General features: G+C 46.4%; 1 protein-coding gene across 2 annotated transcripts in view; it reads left to right on the top strand.

Moving 5' to 3' along the window:
* The first annotated feature begins 303 nt into the window (after positions 1–303).
* Positions 304–16,290, top strand: part of LOC139421702 (E3 ubiquitin-protein ligase SMURF1-like) — a 70,645-nt gene continuing 54,658 nt past the window's right edge. For both annotated transcript variants that reach the window (XM_071172810.1, XM_071172811.1), the window contains exons 1-4: positions 304–556; positions 3,405–3,443; positions 3,904–4,012; positions 8,720–8,853. In XM_071172810.1, coding sequence (XP_071028911.1) covers positions 502–556; positions 3,405–3,443; positions 3,904–4,012; positions 8,720–8,853 — 337 coding nt within the window. In that variant the 5' untranslated portion in view covers positions 304–501. The remainder of the gene's footprint in view (positions 557–3,404; positions 3,444–3,903; positions 4,013–8,719; positions 8,854–16,290) is intronic.

Consider the following 16,290-nt stretch of genomic DNA (forward strand, 5'->3'; position numbering starts at 1 on the left):
TTGTTTGTTGGCTGTGGTGGATTGACTGCATTGTTTGAATGTTGGCATTTAATTAAAATAATGGAAATCATTCCTCTAAAACTGGCTGGCCAGCTAGCTAACACACATACAGTGCAGATAAATGATTTACATTCATTATTTTTCACAATATCTTATCTTACAGCTCTGGGAAACCATGGTTGGTCGACTCCCTGACCAACATGGCCGCCCTTTAGACAATCATAAGACGGTTCATGTCCCTTCTAGTATTCTAATTCTATGGTCTTCTAGTATTCTAATTCTATGGTCCAGAGCCACCGAAAATGTCCGTCTGTGTTGCGGCTCGATCGGGACGGGGGATTTCGCCAGGAAATAATACACATTTAACCCCTGAAGAAGACAGACACAAGCCACATATTCTGACAACCTAGAGTACTATCCCCCAGGAAGGAGTGTCGAGTTGGTGTGTTGGAGCGACACCAACAAAAAACGGGAGTTTACAGTAACAGTTCTTCCGCTGTGATGTCGGGTCCTGGGTCTCGGAGGACCGGGTCCAGCATCAAAATCCGCCTGACAGGTAAACTAACTAAAACACCGTGAAAGCGCTTACGGTTTCATTTGTATTATTCGGGATTTAAAAGCCTGTAACAGGGGGGTGGACAGAGCTCCATTTCCGAGCCTGTCATGGCGCCAGCGACACTGGACAGGGTTCACATCCGGGGGTTTCTCTATTTACTGACATCTAACGTTACGTACAATAGGTAACGTTAACTAGGCCTTAACTCTTATTAGTTAGTTCAAATAACTCAACAAACGGATGAGGATAGCTACTTCATTAACGTTATTAACTAGCTATTTAGATTGAAAGGCGTCTAATATTCGCCTGATTTAACAGGCAGGTTTGTCTCTGCCAAATGCCATTGTAACAGCCTCGTCCAAGGTGTTTGGCTAGTTAACTAACGGGAACAGTTAGTTAGTAGGTTAGTCATGAGCTGAATACTACTCTGTTTAGTTGACCAGTGTCCTAACTAGACCTAACCAGTGTCCTAACGAGACCTAACCAGTGTCCTCCTGCCACGGTGGCCTAACTAGACCTAACCAGTGTCCCAACTAGACCTAACCAGTGTCCCAACTAGACCTAACCAGTGTCCTAACTAGACCTAACCAGTGTCCTAACGAGACCTAACCAGTGTCCTCCTGCCACGGTGGCCTAACCAGACCTAACCAGTGTCCTATCTAGACCTAACCAGTGTCCTAACTAGACCTAACCAGTGTCCTTCTGCCACAGTGGTTTAACTAGACCTAACCAGTGTCTTAACTAGACCTAACCAGTGTCCTCCTGCCACGGTGGCCTAACTAGTCCTAACCAGCGTCCTAACTAGACCTAACCAGTGCCCTTCCTAGACTATTCAAGAGCTATTCTAGCGAACTACTTCCCCTATAACTGACCTGCTCTCTACATTACCAAGATATCTAACCTGGCTAACCAGTTAGCTAGCTAACTGATCTCAAAGCAGCTAGTTGGTAGGGTTTCTAGAGCAAATTAAGCCGCTCAGTAACGTTGACTAGCACCTAGATATTTTTTATTTTATTTTTTATAGTTGGCTCATTAGTAGTTAGCCGATAACGTTAGTTAGCCAGACAATTCATCTGCTGAGTGTGTTTAGTAAGCATGTCACACCCAGAGTGTTGGCACACGTCTATTAGATAGCAGACCACACACAGTGTTGCTGTGTGAACCAGTGGACGAAGCTCAGTCCAGACTGCAGAAAGACATCATCTCCATGTGAATAGAGACCCAGCCAGTCTGCACGGCTTCCATTAACTACTACAGTAACAGACATTGTTCCAGCTGTGTATCCAAATGAGACCTGTATCTGTCACAAACAACAGGTGGGTTAGGGTCAGAGAGAGACAACAGGTGGGTTAGGGTCAGAGAGAGACAACAGGTGGGTTAGGGTCAGAGAGAGACAACAGGTGGGTTAGGGTCAGAGAGAGACAACAGGTGGGTTAGGGTCAGAGAGAGACAACAGGTGGGTTAGGGTCAGAGAGAGACAACAGGTGGGTTAGGGTCAGAGAGAGACAACAGGTGGGTTAGGGTCAGAGAGAGACAACAGGTGGGTTAGGGTCAGAGAGAGACAACGGGTGTAGGCTAACAGTGAAACGCTTACTTCAGGGCCCTTACCAACAATGCAGAGAGAGAGAAATGGAAAAAATAATAACACAAGGAATAAAATACACAACGTGTAAAAGGATAACATGGTGAGAGAGCAAGAGACCATTTAATACTCTCAATGAGACCAGGTCACCACAGACACACACTGAAATACACTACACACACATACACAGGATAGATGCTGAGAGAAGCTGTGGGGGGGAGGAGAAGGAGGAGAGAGAAGCTGTGGGGAGGAGGAGGAGAGAGAGAAGCTGTGGGGAGGAGAGAGAGAGAAGCTGTGGGGAGGAGGATGAGAGAGAGAAGCTGCGGGGAGGAGAGAGAGAGAAGCTGTGGGGAGGAGGAGAGAGAAGCTGTGGGGAGGAGGAGAGAAGCTGTGGGGAGGAGGATGAGATAAGCTGTGGGGAGGATGATGAGAGAGAAGCTGTGGGGAGGAGGAGGAGGAGGAGGAGAGAGAAGCTGTGGGGAGGAGGATGAGAGAGAAGCTGTGGGGAGGATGATGAGAGAGAAGCTGTGGGGAGGATGATGAGAGAGAAGCTGTAGGGAGGAGGATGAGAGAGAAGCTGTGGGGAGGAGGAGAGAGAAGCCGTGGGGAGGAGGATGAGAGAGAAGCTGTGGGGAAGAGGATGAGAGAGAAGCTGTAGGGAAGAGGATGAGAGAGAAGCTGTAGGGAGGAGGATGAGAGAGAAGCTGTAGGGAGGAGGATGAGAGAGAAGCTGTAGGGAGGAGGATGAGAGAGAAGCTGTAGGGAGGAGGATGAGAGAGAAGCTGTGGGGGTGAGGAGGATGAGAGAGAAGCTGTGGGGGTGAGGAGGAGAGAGAGAAGCTGTGGGGAGGAGGATGAGAGAGACGCTGTAGGGAGGAGGATGAGAGAGAAGCTGTGGGGAGGAGGAGGAGAGAGAGAAGCTGTGGGGAGGAGGATGAGAGAGAAGCTGTGGGGAGGAGGATGAGAGAGAAGCTGTGGGGAGGAGGATGAGAGAGAAGCTGTGGGGAGGAGGAGAGAGAGAGAAGCTGTGGGGAGGAGGATGAGAGAGAAGCTGTGGGGAGGAGGAGGAGAGAGAAGCTGTGGGAAGAGGAGGAGAGAGAGAAGCTGTGGGAGAGAAAGGGAGGGAGATGAAGAGAGAAGCTGTGGGGAGGTGAAGAGACATCTGTTGATTGGCTTACAGCAGCCAGTCACTGATCTGATTGGCTGTCAGGCTGTCTCTAGCGACATCTGTTTGGTTGACTGACAGTTGTCTGTTCTGTGTTTTTAGTATTATGTGCCAAGAACCTTGCAAAGAAAGACTTCTTCCGTAAGTATCTCTGATCCCTCTTCTCTGCCTGTCTCCTTCTGTAAGTATCTCTGATCCCTCCTCTCTGTCTGTCTCCTTCTGTAAGTATCTCTGATCCCTCCTCTCTGTCTGTCTCCTTCTGTAAGTATCTCTGATCCCTCTTCTCTGTCTGTCTCCTTCTGTAAGTATCTCTGATCCCTCCTCTCTGTCTGTCTCCTTCTGTAAGTATCTCTGATCCCTCTTCTCTGTCTGTCTCCTTCTGTAAGTATCTTTGATCCCTCCTCTCTGTCTGTCTCCTTCTGTAAGTATCTCTGATCCCTCTTCTCTGTCTGTCTCCTTCTGTAAGTATCTCTGATCCCTCCTCTCTCTCTGTCTCCATCTCTCTTTCTGTCTTTCTCCCTCTTTCACATTCTACTTTATAATGTGTGTGTGTGTGTGTGTGTGTGTGTGTGTGTGTGTGTGTGTGTGTGTGTGTGTGTAGGGTTGCCAGACCCATTTGCAAAGGTAGTGGTGGATGGATCAGGACAGTGTCATTCTACAGACACAGTGAAGAGCACTCTGGACCCCAAATGGAACCAACACTATGACCTGTGAGTAAACCCGCTGAAACCCACACACCCACTGAACAGCAAAATAAAGTTCTGATCCGGTTCGAACCGGTTGATATCGTTCCGTTCCTTTTTAAGCACTGAGACGGGTCAGAGAATTCAGGGCCGTCACAGTGGCCGTTGAGTTATTGAGCAAGAGGGGCTGATTTCATGGGGCTACAGTCTGTTTCCCTTCCATTGATGACTTGTTTTTATTTTACTGCTCTCTCTTCTTGTCCGTTGTCTGTGTCCGTTGTCTATACCGTGCTGTGTTGTCATTAGTTGCTGCCATGTTGTTGTGTTGCTACCGTGCTGTGTTGTCATGTTGTGTTGCTACCGTGCTGTGTTGTCATGTTGTGTTGCTACCGTGCTGTGTTGTCATGTTGTGTTGCTACCGTGCTGTGTTGTCATTAGTTGCTGCCATGTTGTTGTGTTGCTACCGTGCTGTGTTGTCATTAGTTGCTGCCATGCTATGTTGTTGTGTTGCTACCGTGCTGTGTTGTCATTAGTTGCTGCCATGTTGTTGTCATGTTGTGTTGCTACCATGCTGTTGTCATGTGTTGTTGTCATCTTGTGTTGCTACCATGCTGTGTTGTCATGTGTTGCTACCATGCTGTGTTGTCATCTTGTGTTGCTAGCATGCTGTGTTGTCATCTTGTGTTGCTAGCATGCTGTGTTGTCATCTTGTGTTGCTAGCATGCTGTGATGCTACCATGTTGTGTTGCCTCCATGTTGTTGTCATGGTGTGTTGCTAGCATGCTGTGTTGCTACCATGCCGTGTTGCTACCATGTTGTTGTTTTGTTGCTAGCATGCTGTGTTGCTACCATGTTGTTGTTGTGTTGCTAGCATGCTGTGATGCTACCATGTTGTTGTTGTGTTGCTAGCATTTGTTGTTCACCGAGGCAGTAAATGGGTCTGTTCACTGAGGCAGGAGGACGTCGGTGCCCAACACACACGGTCTGTTCACTGAGGCAGTAGATGGTCTGTTCATTGAGGCAGGAGGACGTCGGTGCCCAATACACACGGTCTGTTCACCGAGGCAGTAGACGGTCTGTTCACCGAGGCAGTAGATGGTCTGTTCACTGAGGCAAGAGGACGTCGGTGCCCTACACACACGGTCTGTTCACCGAGGCAGTAGACGGTCTGTTCACCGAGGCAGTAGATGGTCTGTTCACTGAGGCAAGAGGACGTCGGTGCCCTACACACACGGTCTGTTCACCGAGGCAGTAGACGGTCTGTTCACCGAGGCAGTAGATGGTCTGTTCACTGAGGCAAGAGGACGTCGGTGCCCTACACACACGGTCTGTTCACTGAGGCAGTAGATGGTCTGTTCACTGAGGCAGGAGGACGTCGGTGCCCTACACACACGGTCTGTTCACTGAGGCAGTAGATGGTCTGTTCACTGAGGCAGTAGATGGTCTGTTCACTGAGGCAGGAGGACGTCGGTGCCCTACACACACGGTCTGTTCACTGAGGCAGTAGATGGTCTGTTCACTGAGGCAGTAGATGGTCTGTTCACTGAGGCAGGAGGACGTCGGTGCCCTACACACACGGTCTGTTCACTGAGGCAGTAGATGGTCTGTTCACTGAGGCAGGAGGACGTCGGTGCCCTACACACACGGTCTGTTCACCGAGGCGGTAGACGGTCTGTTCACCGAGGCGGTAGACAGCCTGTTCACCGAGGCGGTAGATGGTCTGTTCACTGAGGCAGGAGGACGTCGGTGCCCTACACACATGGTCTGTTCACCGAGGCAGTAGACTGTCTGTTCACCGAGGCAGGAGACGCCGGAGCCCTACACACACGGTCTGTTCACTGAGGCAGTAGATGGTCTGTTCACTGAGGCAGTAGACGGTCTGTTCACCGAGGCAGTAGACGGTCTGTTCACCGAGGCAGTAGACGGTCTGTTCACCGAGGCAGTAGACGGTCTGTTCACCGAGGCAGTAGACGGTCTGTTCACCGAGGCAGTAGACGGTCTGTTCACCGAGGCAGTAGACGGTCTGTTCACCGAGGCAGTAGACGGTCTGTTCACCGAGGCAGTAGACGGTCGGTTCACCGAGGCAGTAGACGGCCTTCTGGAAAGTCTTCTAGCCTGTAGGGACATTGTGGGGAGCTAACGTGACGAGCGGGGAGCTAGCGTGATGCAGTGATGTCCCTACCTATACATGCATATCTACCTCAGTCACCTCAGCCACTGCACATCGACTCAGTACTGGTACCCTGTGTATATAACCTAGTTATCATTACTCAGTACTGGTACCCTGTGTATATAACCTAGTTATCATTACTCAGTACTGGTACCCTGTATTGGAGAAGAAAGTAAAAGTGCAACATGTGCCATGTAAGAAAGCTAACGTTTAAATTCCTTGCTCCGAACATGAGAACATATGAAAGCTGGTGGTTCCTTTTAACATGAGTCTTCAATACTCCCAGGTAAGAAGTTTTAGGTTGAAGTTATTCTAGGAATTATAGGACTATTTCTCTCTCTACCATTTGTATTTCATATACCTTTTGACTATTGGATGTTCTAATTGGTACTATAGTATTGCCAGCCTAATCTCGGGAGTTGGTACTATAGTATTGCCAGCCTAATCTCGGGGGTTGGTACTATCGTATTGCCAGCCTAATCTCGGGAGTTGGTACTATAGTATTGCCAGCCTCATCTCGGGAGTTGGTACTATAGTATTGCCAGTCTAATCTCGGGAGTTGGTACTATAGTATTGCCAGCCTAATCTCGGGAGTTGGTACTATAGTATTGCCAGGCTAATCTCGGGAGTTGGTACTATAGTATTGCCAGCCTCATCTCGGGAGTTGGTACTATAGTATTGCCAGCCTCATCTCGGGAGTTGGTACTATAGTATTGCCAGCCTAATCTCGGGAGTTGGTACTATAGTATTGCCAGGCTAATCTCGGGAGTTGGTACTATAGTATTGCCAGCCTCATCTCGGGAGTTGGTACTATAGTATTGCCAGCCTCATCTCGGGAGTTGGTACTATAGTATTGCCAGCCTCATCTCGGGAGTTGGTACTATAGTATTGCCAGCCTAATCTCGGGAGTTGGTACTATAGTATTGCCAGCCTAATCTCGGGAGTTGGTACTATAGTATTGCCAGCCTAATCTCGGGAGTTGGTACTATAGTATTGCAGCCTAATCTCGGGAGTGGGTACTATAGTATTGCCAGCCTCATCTCGGGAGTTGGTACTATAGTATTGCAGCCTAATCTCGGGAGTTGGTACTATAGTATTGCCAGCCTCATCTCGGGAGTTGGTACTATAGTATTGCCAGCCTCATCTCGGGAGTTGGTACTATAGTATTGCCAGCCTCATCTCGGGAGTTGGTACTATAGTATTGCCAGCCTCATCTCGGGAGTTGGTACTATAGTATTGCCAGCCTAATCTCGGGAGTTGGTACTATAGTATTGCCAGCCTCATCTCGGGAGTTGGTACTATAGTATTGCCAGCCTCATCTCGGGAGTTGGTACTATAGTATTGCCAGCCTCATCTCGGGAGTTGGTACTATAGTATTGCCAGCCTCATCTCGGGAGTTGGTACTATAGTATTGCAGCCTAATCTCGGGAGTTGGTACTATAGTTTTGCCAGCCTCATCTCGGGAGTTGGTACTATAGTATTGCCAGCCTAATCTCGGGAGTTGGTACTATAGTATTGCCAGCCTCATCTCGGGAGTTGGTACTATAGTATTGCAGCCTAATCTCGGGAGTTGGTACTATAGTTTTGCCAGCCTAATCTCGGGAGTTGGTACGCTTGAAGTCGTAAACAGAGCTGTGCTTCAAGCATTGCTAAGAGCTGCTCGCAAACACAGTAAAGTTTGAATGAATGCTTACGAGCCTGCTGCTGCCTACCACCGCTCAGTCAGACTGCTCTATAAAATATCAAATCATAGATTTAATTATAATATAATAACACACAGAAATACGAGCCTCGGGTCATTAATATGGTCAAATCCAGAAACTATCATTTCGAAAACAAAATGTTTATTCTTTCAGTGAAAGACCGTTCTGTATTTTATCTAACGGGTGGCATCCCTCAGCCTGAATATTGCTGTTACATTGTATCAACCACAGCAGCAACTTAACTTGGCTCCTTGCAGCCACAAGGTCATTTTGACGCTGCACCTGTGTACCAGGTGGTCATCCTGCCACTCAGTCTCCTCGTGGAGAAATGTAATCAGCCACAAGGTGGTCGTCCTGCCACTCAGTCTCCTCGTGGAGAAATGTAATCAGCCACAAGGTGGTCGTCCTGCCACTCAGTCTCCTCGTGGAGAAATGTAATCAGCCACAAGGTGGTCGTCCTGCCACTCAGTCTCCTCGTGGAGAAATGTAATCAGCCACAAGGTGGTCGTCCTGCCACTCAGTCTCCTCGTGGAGAAATGTAATCAGCCACAAGGTGGTCGTCCTGCCACTCAGTCTCCTCGTGGAGAAATGTAATCAGCCACAAGGTGGTCGTCCTGCCACTCAGTCTCCTCGTGGAGAAATGTAATCAGCCACAAGGTGGTCGTCCTGCCACTCAGTCTCCTCGTGGAGAAATGTAATCAGCCACAAGGTGGTCATCCTGCCACTCAGTCTCCTCGTGGAGAAATGTAATCGGACGATTTAACGATTGTTATGAAAACTTGAAATCGGCCCTAATTAATCTGTCGACCTCTAATCCTGACCTGTGTGTGTGTGTGTGCGTGTGTGTGCGTGTGCGTGTAGGTACATAGGGAAGACAGACTCCATCACCATCAGTGTGTGGAACCATAAGAAGATCCACAAGCGGCAGGGCGCCGGGTTCCTGGGCTGTATACGACTGCTGGCTAACTCCATCAGCAGACTGAAAGACACTGGCTGTAAGAGACACACACACACACACACAGGCTGTATATGACTGCTGGCTAACTCCATCAGCAGACTGAAAGACACTGGCTGTAAGACACACACACACACACACACACACACAGGCTGTATACGACTGCTGGCTAACTCCATCAGCAGACTGAAAGACACGGGCTGTAAGACACACACACACACACACACAGGCTGTATACGGCTGCTGGCTAACTCCATCTGCAGACTGAAAGACACGGGCTGTAAGAGACACACACACACACACTGATCATAACAGCTGAAACAGAGCAGTACCTTCTCCTCCATACAGCTAGACTGACCATACCAGCTGAAACAGAGCAGTACCTCCTCCATACAGCTAGACTGACCATACCAGCTGAAACAGAGCAGTACCTTCTCCATACAGCTAGACTGACCATACCAGCTGAAACAGAGCAGTACCTTCTCCTCCATACAGCTAGACTGACCATAACAGCTGAAACAGAGCAGTACCTTCTCCTCCATACAGCTAGACTGACCATACCAGCTGAAACAGAGCAGGAGCTTGCTAGCTCTTTGCCCTGGTACTAGAGGCTCTGTACTGTACATAACAGCTGAAACAGAGCAGGAGCTTGTTAGCTCTTTGCCCTGGTACTAGAGGCTCTGTACTGTACATAACAGCTGAACCAGAGCAGGAGCTTGTTAGCTCTTTGCCCTGGTACTAGAGGCTCTGTACTGTACATAACAGCTGAACCAGAGCAGGAGCTTGCTAGCTCTTTGCCCTGGTACTAGAGGCTCTGTACTGTACATAACAGCTGAACCAGAGCAGGAGCTTGCTAGCTCTTTGCCCTGGTACTAGAGGCTCTGTACTGTACATAACAGCTGAACCAGAGCAGGAGCTTGCTAGCTCTTTGCCCTGGTACTAGAGGCTCTGTACTGTACATACCAGCTGAAACAGAGCAGGAGCTTGCTAGCTCTTTGCCCTGGTACTAGAGGCTCTGTACTGTACATACCAGCTGAACCAGAGCAGGAGCTTGCTAGCTCTTTGCCCTGGTACTAGAGGCTCTGTACTGTACATAACAGCTGAACCAGAGCAGGAGCTTGCTAGCTCTTTGCCCTGGTACTAGAGGCTCTGTACTGTACATACCAGCTGAAACAGAGCAGGAGCTTGCTAGCTCTTTGCCCTGGTACTAGAGGCTCTGTACTGTACATACCAGCTGAACCAGAGCAGGAGCTTGCTAGCTCTTTGCCCTGGTACTAGAGGCTCTGTACTGTACATACCAGCTGAACCAGAGCAGGAGCTTGCTAGCTCTTTGCCCTGGTACTAGAGGCTCTGTACTGTACATACCAGCTGAACCAGAGCAGGAGCTTGCTAGCTCTTTGCCCTGGTACTAGAGGCTCTGTACTGTACATACCAGCTGAACCAGAGCAGGAGCTTGCTAGCTCTTTGCCCTGGTACTAGAGGCTCTGTACTGTACATACCAGCTGAACCAGAGCAGGAGCTTGCTAGCTCTTTGCCCTGGTACTAGAGGCTCTGTACTGTACATACCAGCTGAACCAGAGCAGGAGCTTGCTAGCTCTTTGCCCTGGTACTAGAGGCTCTGTACTGGCAGCCGACAGTCAACGTATTTAGACCCTTTTTCCACATTTTGTTACAGCTCTATTCTAAAATTGATTCAATAGTTTTTTTTCTGCACACAATACCCAATAATGACATCACAATACCCCATAATGACATCACAATACCCCATAATGACAAAGCAAAAACAGATTTTATACATGTTTTCAAAAAAAAAAAACGGAAAAATATCACATTTACATAAGTATTCAGACCTTTTACTCAGTACTTTGCTGAAGGACCTTTGGCAGCGATTACAGTCTTGAGTCTTCTTGGGTATGACATTACAAGCTTGGCACACCTGTATTTGGGGAGTTTCTCTCATCCAGACGTGACGCTTGGCGTTCAGGCCAAAGAGTTCAATCTGGATTTCATCAGACCAGAGAATCTTGTTTCTCATGGTCTGAGAGTCCCTTAGGTGCCTTTTGACAAACTCCAAGCGGGCTGTCATGTGCCTTTTACTGAGGAGTCGCTTCCGTCTGGCCAATCTACCATAAAGCCCTGATTGGTGGAGTGGTGCAGAGATGGTTGTCCTTCTGGAAGTTTCTCCCATCTCTACTGAGGAACTCTGAAGCTCTTATAGAGTGACCATCGGGTTCTTGATCACCTCCCTGACCAAGGCCGTTCTCCCCTGATAGCTTAGTTTGGCCGAGCGGCCAGCTCTAGGAAGAGTCTTGGTGGTTCCAAACTTCTTCCATTTAAGAATGATGGAGGCGACTGTGTTGTTTGGGACTTTCAATGCTGCAGAAATGTTTTTGTACCCCCCAGATCCGTGCCTTGACACAATCCTGTCTTGGAGCTCTACGGACAATTCCTTCGACCTCACGGCTTGGTTTTTGCTCTGACGTGCACTATCAACTGTGGGACCTTATATCGACAGGTGTGTGCCTTTCTAAATCATGCCCAATCAATTTAATGTACCACAGGTGGACTCCTTTCCTACTAGAAGGTGCTGTCTTTCCACTCATATTTCAAAAGAATGAGGCTGCTATCGAGGGACACCGACTTAACACCGACTCAGGAACTTGGATACCCGTGTCAAAACCTGCTACCAACTAGCCAGCTAGTTAGCTAGGTTGCAATGGAACCTGCTACCAACTAGCCAGCTAGCTAGCTAGGTTGCAATGGAACCTGCTACAAACTAGCCAGCTAGCTAGCTAGGTTGCAATGGAACCTGCTACCAACTAGCCAGCTAGCTAGCTAGGTTGCAATGGAACCTGCTACCAACTAGCCAGCTAGCTAGCTAGGTTGCAATGGAACCTGCTACCAACTAGCCAGCTAGCTAGCTAGGTTGCAATGGAACCTGCTACCAACTAGCCAGCTAGCTAGCTAGGTTGCAATGGAACCTGCTACCAACTAGCCAGCTAGCTAGCTAGGTTGCAATGGAACCTGCTACCAACTAGCCAGCTAGCTAGCTAGGTTGCAATGGAACCTGCTACCAACTAGCCAGCTAGCTAGCTAGGTTGAAATGGAACCTGCTACCAACTAGCCAGCTAGCTAGCTAGGTTGCAATGGAACCCGCTTTGCCTGGAATAGCCAACATACTTTTCCAGCGATGTAGAAGCTGTTATTACGCTCAACTCATATGGCTGGATGCCGCTTTGTGCTTTCCAGGAGCGCGGGTACGTCACCAAGCTGCTCCCAAACATTTTAAACCAGCATCCGGAAATGGAGTCTATCATAGTTCATCTGGAATTCAATGTCATTATGAACGGCAGCTCAGAACAGCTGAAGATGGATTTTAAAGAACTGATTGGGTCTCTGCTTGACACCAACAAACGCCACATAATATCTGTCCCTCTGCCCTCCCTAAATCATGGAATTGAACGGTTCAGCAGACTTCCATAACTGGCTACGAGACTATTGCAGTTCTGTGGGTGGAACATTTATTGACAATTTTGATACCTTCTGGAAACAAAGCTTGTTTTATAAGGAGGATGGGATCCACCCAAATCATTTGGGTTCCTGGATCCTTTCACAGCATTATAGTTCTGCGTTATGACAATGACCCAAGCCCAGCTCAGTTAATCCCTACCATTGTGTCGCTGAGTTGTCATAATTCTTCAGCAAATGTACAAATGTACAGGTCCACAGTACTACATAGAGCCATGACTACATGGACCTCTATTCCACAGTACTACATAGAGCCATGACTACATGGAACTCTATTCCACAGTACTACATAGAGCCATGACTACATGGAACTCTATTCCACAGTACTACATAGAGCCATGACTACATGGACCTCTATTCCACAGTACTACATGGAACTCTATTCCACAGTACTACATAGAGCCATGACTACATGGAACTCTATTCCACAGTACTACATAGAGCCATGACTACATGGAACTCTATTCCACAGTACTACATAGAGCCATGACTACATGGACCTCTATTCCACAGTACTACACAGAGCCATGACTACATGGACCTCTATTCCACAGTACTACATAGAGCCATGACTACATGGAACTCTATTCCACAGAACTACATAGAGCCATGACTACATGGAACTCTATTCCACAGTGCTACATAGAGCCATGACTACATGGAACTCTATTCCACAGTACTACATAGAGCCATGACTACATGGAACTCTATTCCACAGAACTACATAGAGCCATGACTACATGGAACTCTATTCCACAGTACTACATAGAGCCATGACTACATGGAACTCTATTCCACAGTACTACATAGAGCCATGACTACATGGAACTCTATTCCACAGTACTACATAGAGCCATGACTACATGGAACTCTATTCCACAGTACTACATAGAGCCATGACTACATGGACCTCTATTCCACAGTACTACATAGAGCCATGACTACATGGAACTCTATTCCACAGAACTACATAGAGCCATGACTACATGGAACTCTATTCCACAGTACTACATAGAGCCGTGACTACATGGAACTCTATTCCACAGTACTACATAGAGCCGTGACTACATGGAACTCTATTCCACAGTACTACATAGAGCCAAGACTACATGGAACTCTATTCCACAGAACTACATAGAGCCATGACTACATGGAACTCTATTCCACAGTACTACATAGAGCCGTGACTACATGGACCTCTATTCCACAGTACTACATAGAGCCATGACTACATGGAACTCTATTCCACAGTACTACATAGAGCCGTGACTACATGGAACTCTATTCCACAGTACTACACAGAGCCATGACTACATGAGAATCAGATTTAAAAAAACAGATAAAAATACACCTTATGGAGCAGCAGGGACTGTGAAGAGACAAACGCATAACATACACACTACTATACAGACACACACACACACAATAACATACACACTACTATACAGACACACACACACACAATAACATACACACTACTATACAGACACACACACACACAATAACATACACACTACTATACAGACACACACACACACAATAACATACACACTACTATACACACACACACACACACACACAATAACATACACACTACTATACAGACACACACACACACAATAACATACACACTACTATACAGACACACACACACACAATAACATACACACTACTATACAGACACACACAATAACATACACACTACTATACAGACACACACAATAACATACTCACTACTATATACACACACACACAATAACATACTCACTACTATACAGATACACACACAATAACATACTCACTACTATACACACACACACAATAACATACACACTACTATACAGACACACACACAATAACATACACACTACTATACAGACACACACACAATAACATACACACTACTATACAGACACACACACAATAACATACTCACTACTATACAGACACACACACAATAACATACACACTACTATACAGACACACACACAATAACATACTCACTACTATACACACACACACACACAATAACATACTCACTACTATACAGACACACACACAATAACATACTCACTACTATACAGACACACACACAATAACATACTCACTACTATATACACACACACACAATAACATACTCACTACTATACACACACACACACAATAACATACTCACTACTATACACACACACACAATAACATACACACTACTATATACACACACACAATAACATACTCACTACTATACACACACACACAATAACATACTCACTACTATACAGACACACACACAATAACATACTCACTACTATACAGACACACACACAATAACATACACACTACTATACAGACACACACACAATAACATACACACTACTATACAGACACACACACAATAACATACACACTACTATACAGACACACACACAATAACATACTCACTACTATACAGACACACACACACACAATAACATACTCACTACTATACAGACACACACACAATAACATACTCACTACTATACAGACACACACACAATAACATACTCACTACTATACAGACACACACACAATAACATACGCACTACTATACAGACACACACACAATAACATACTCACTACTATACAGACACACACACACACAATAACATACTCACTACTATACAGACACACACACACACAATAACATACTCACTACTATACAGACACACACACACACAATAACATACTCACTACTATACAGACACACACACACACACAATAACATACTCACTACTATACAGACACACACACACACAATAACATACTCACTACTATACAGACACACACACACACAATAACATACTCACTACTATATACACACACAATAACATACTCACTACTATACAGACACACACACAATAACATACGCACTACTATACAGACACACACACAATAACATACTCACTACTATACAGACACACACACAATAACATACACACTACTATACAGACACACACACAATAACATACGCACTACTATACAGACACACACACAATAACATACTCACTACTATACAGACACACACACACACAATAACATACTCACTACTATACAGACACACACACACACAATAACATACTGTGACGGCCCTGAATTATTTTGAGCCGTCTCAGGGCTTCTCCTTCCAATAGGGTGCTTTCCCTTTAATTCCCAATTAAATAGCCAGCATCAGCTGCGCAAAAGTGGCGTTTTGTGATGGAGATGTGACTGAGGATGTGTTCCCGAAGCTTCTCTATTCCGGTTGTTTTGTTGCTGTTAAACGTGTGTTTTGTAGCCTGAGAGTTTACCCAGGATCGGATCCACTCTTTGCGTCCGTGGACTACTCCTCTCTATTCTTCGTGGCCTTTCTCCGCTGGAGATCTGGTGGCGGATTGGATTGTCTGACTGACCGACTGACTACCACCTTTTTTGTATACGGTATTTCATTTGTTTTGATATGATGTATACGGTGATGATTTATGTAGTTAGATGTAGTTGAGGAATTAGTAAGAGCAGATACGCTTTAAAGTTCTGTGGTAAAATGGTTATATTGATTGTATGATTTAATACTGGGTTTACGCTACACGGAATGAACGGACCAACATTGCGTGACAAGTCACTTGAGTTCACTGAACTCCTTACCGGGCGGGACTCTTTTTAGGCCCGAGGTACAGGACATTTCTGGAGGAACCAGAACTCATTGTGTTATATTATTATGTGTGTGTAATCCATTGATGTTGCTAATACAACCCACGCAAAAGAATAGTTGTTTTTGAAGTTCTTTCAATGTTTTAAGGGTTTATGAAAAGTTGATTTCCCTTCTGACGTTTACATAAGTCCTTTGTATGGTGTAGACTTGACGGACCAGATGGGACTCATTCCCTCCCAAACAACAAAAGGAGAAACCAATGTTTTCTCTGGTAGGCACAAC

This window comes from Oncorhynchus clarkii, chromosome 12 (assembly GCF_045791955.1).
Source record: "Oncorhynchus clarkii lewisi isolate Uvic-CL-2024 chromosome 12, UVic_Ocla_1.0, whole genome shotgun sequence".
NCBI lineage: Eukaryota > Metazoa > Chordata > Actinopteri > Salmoniformes > Salmonidae > Oncorhynchus > Oncorhynchus clarkii.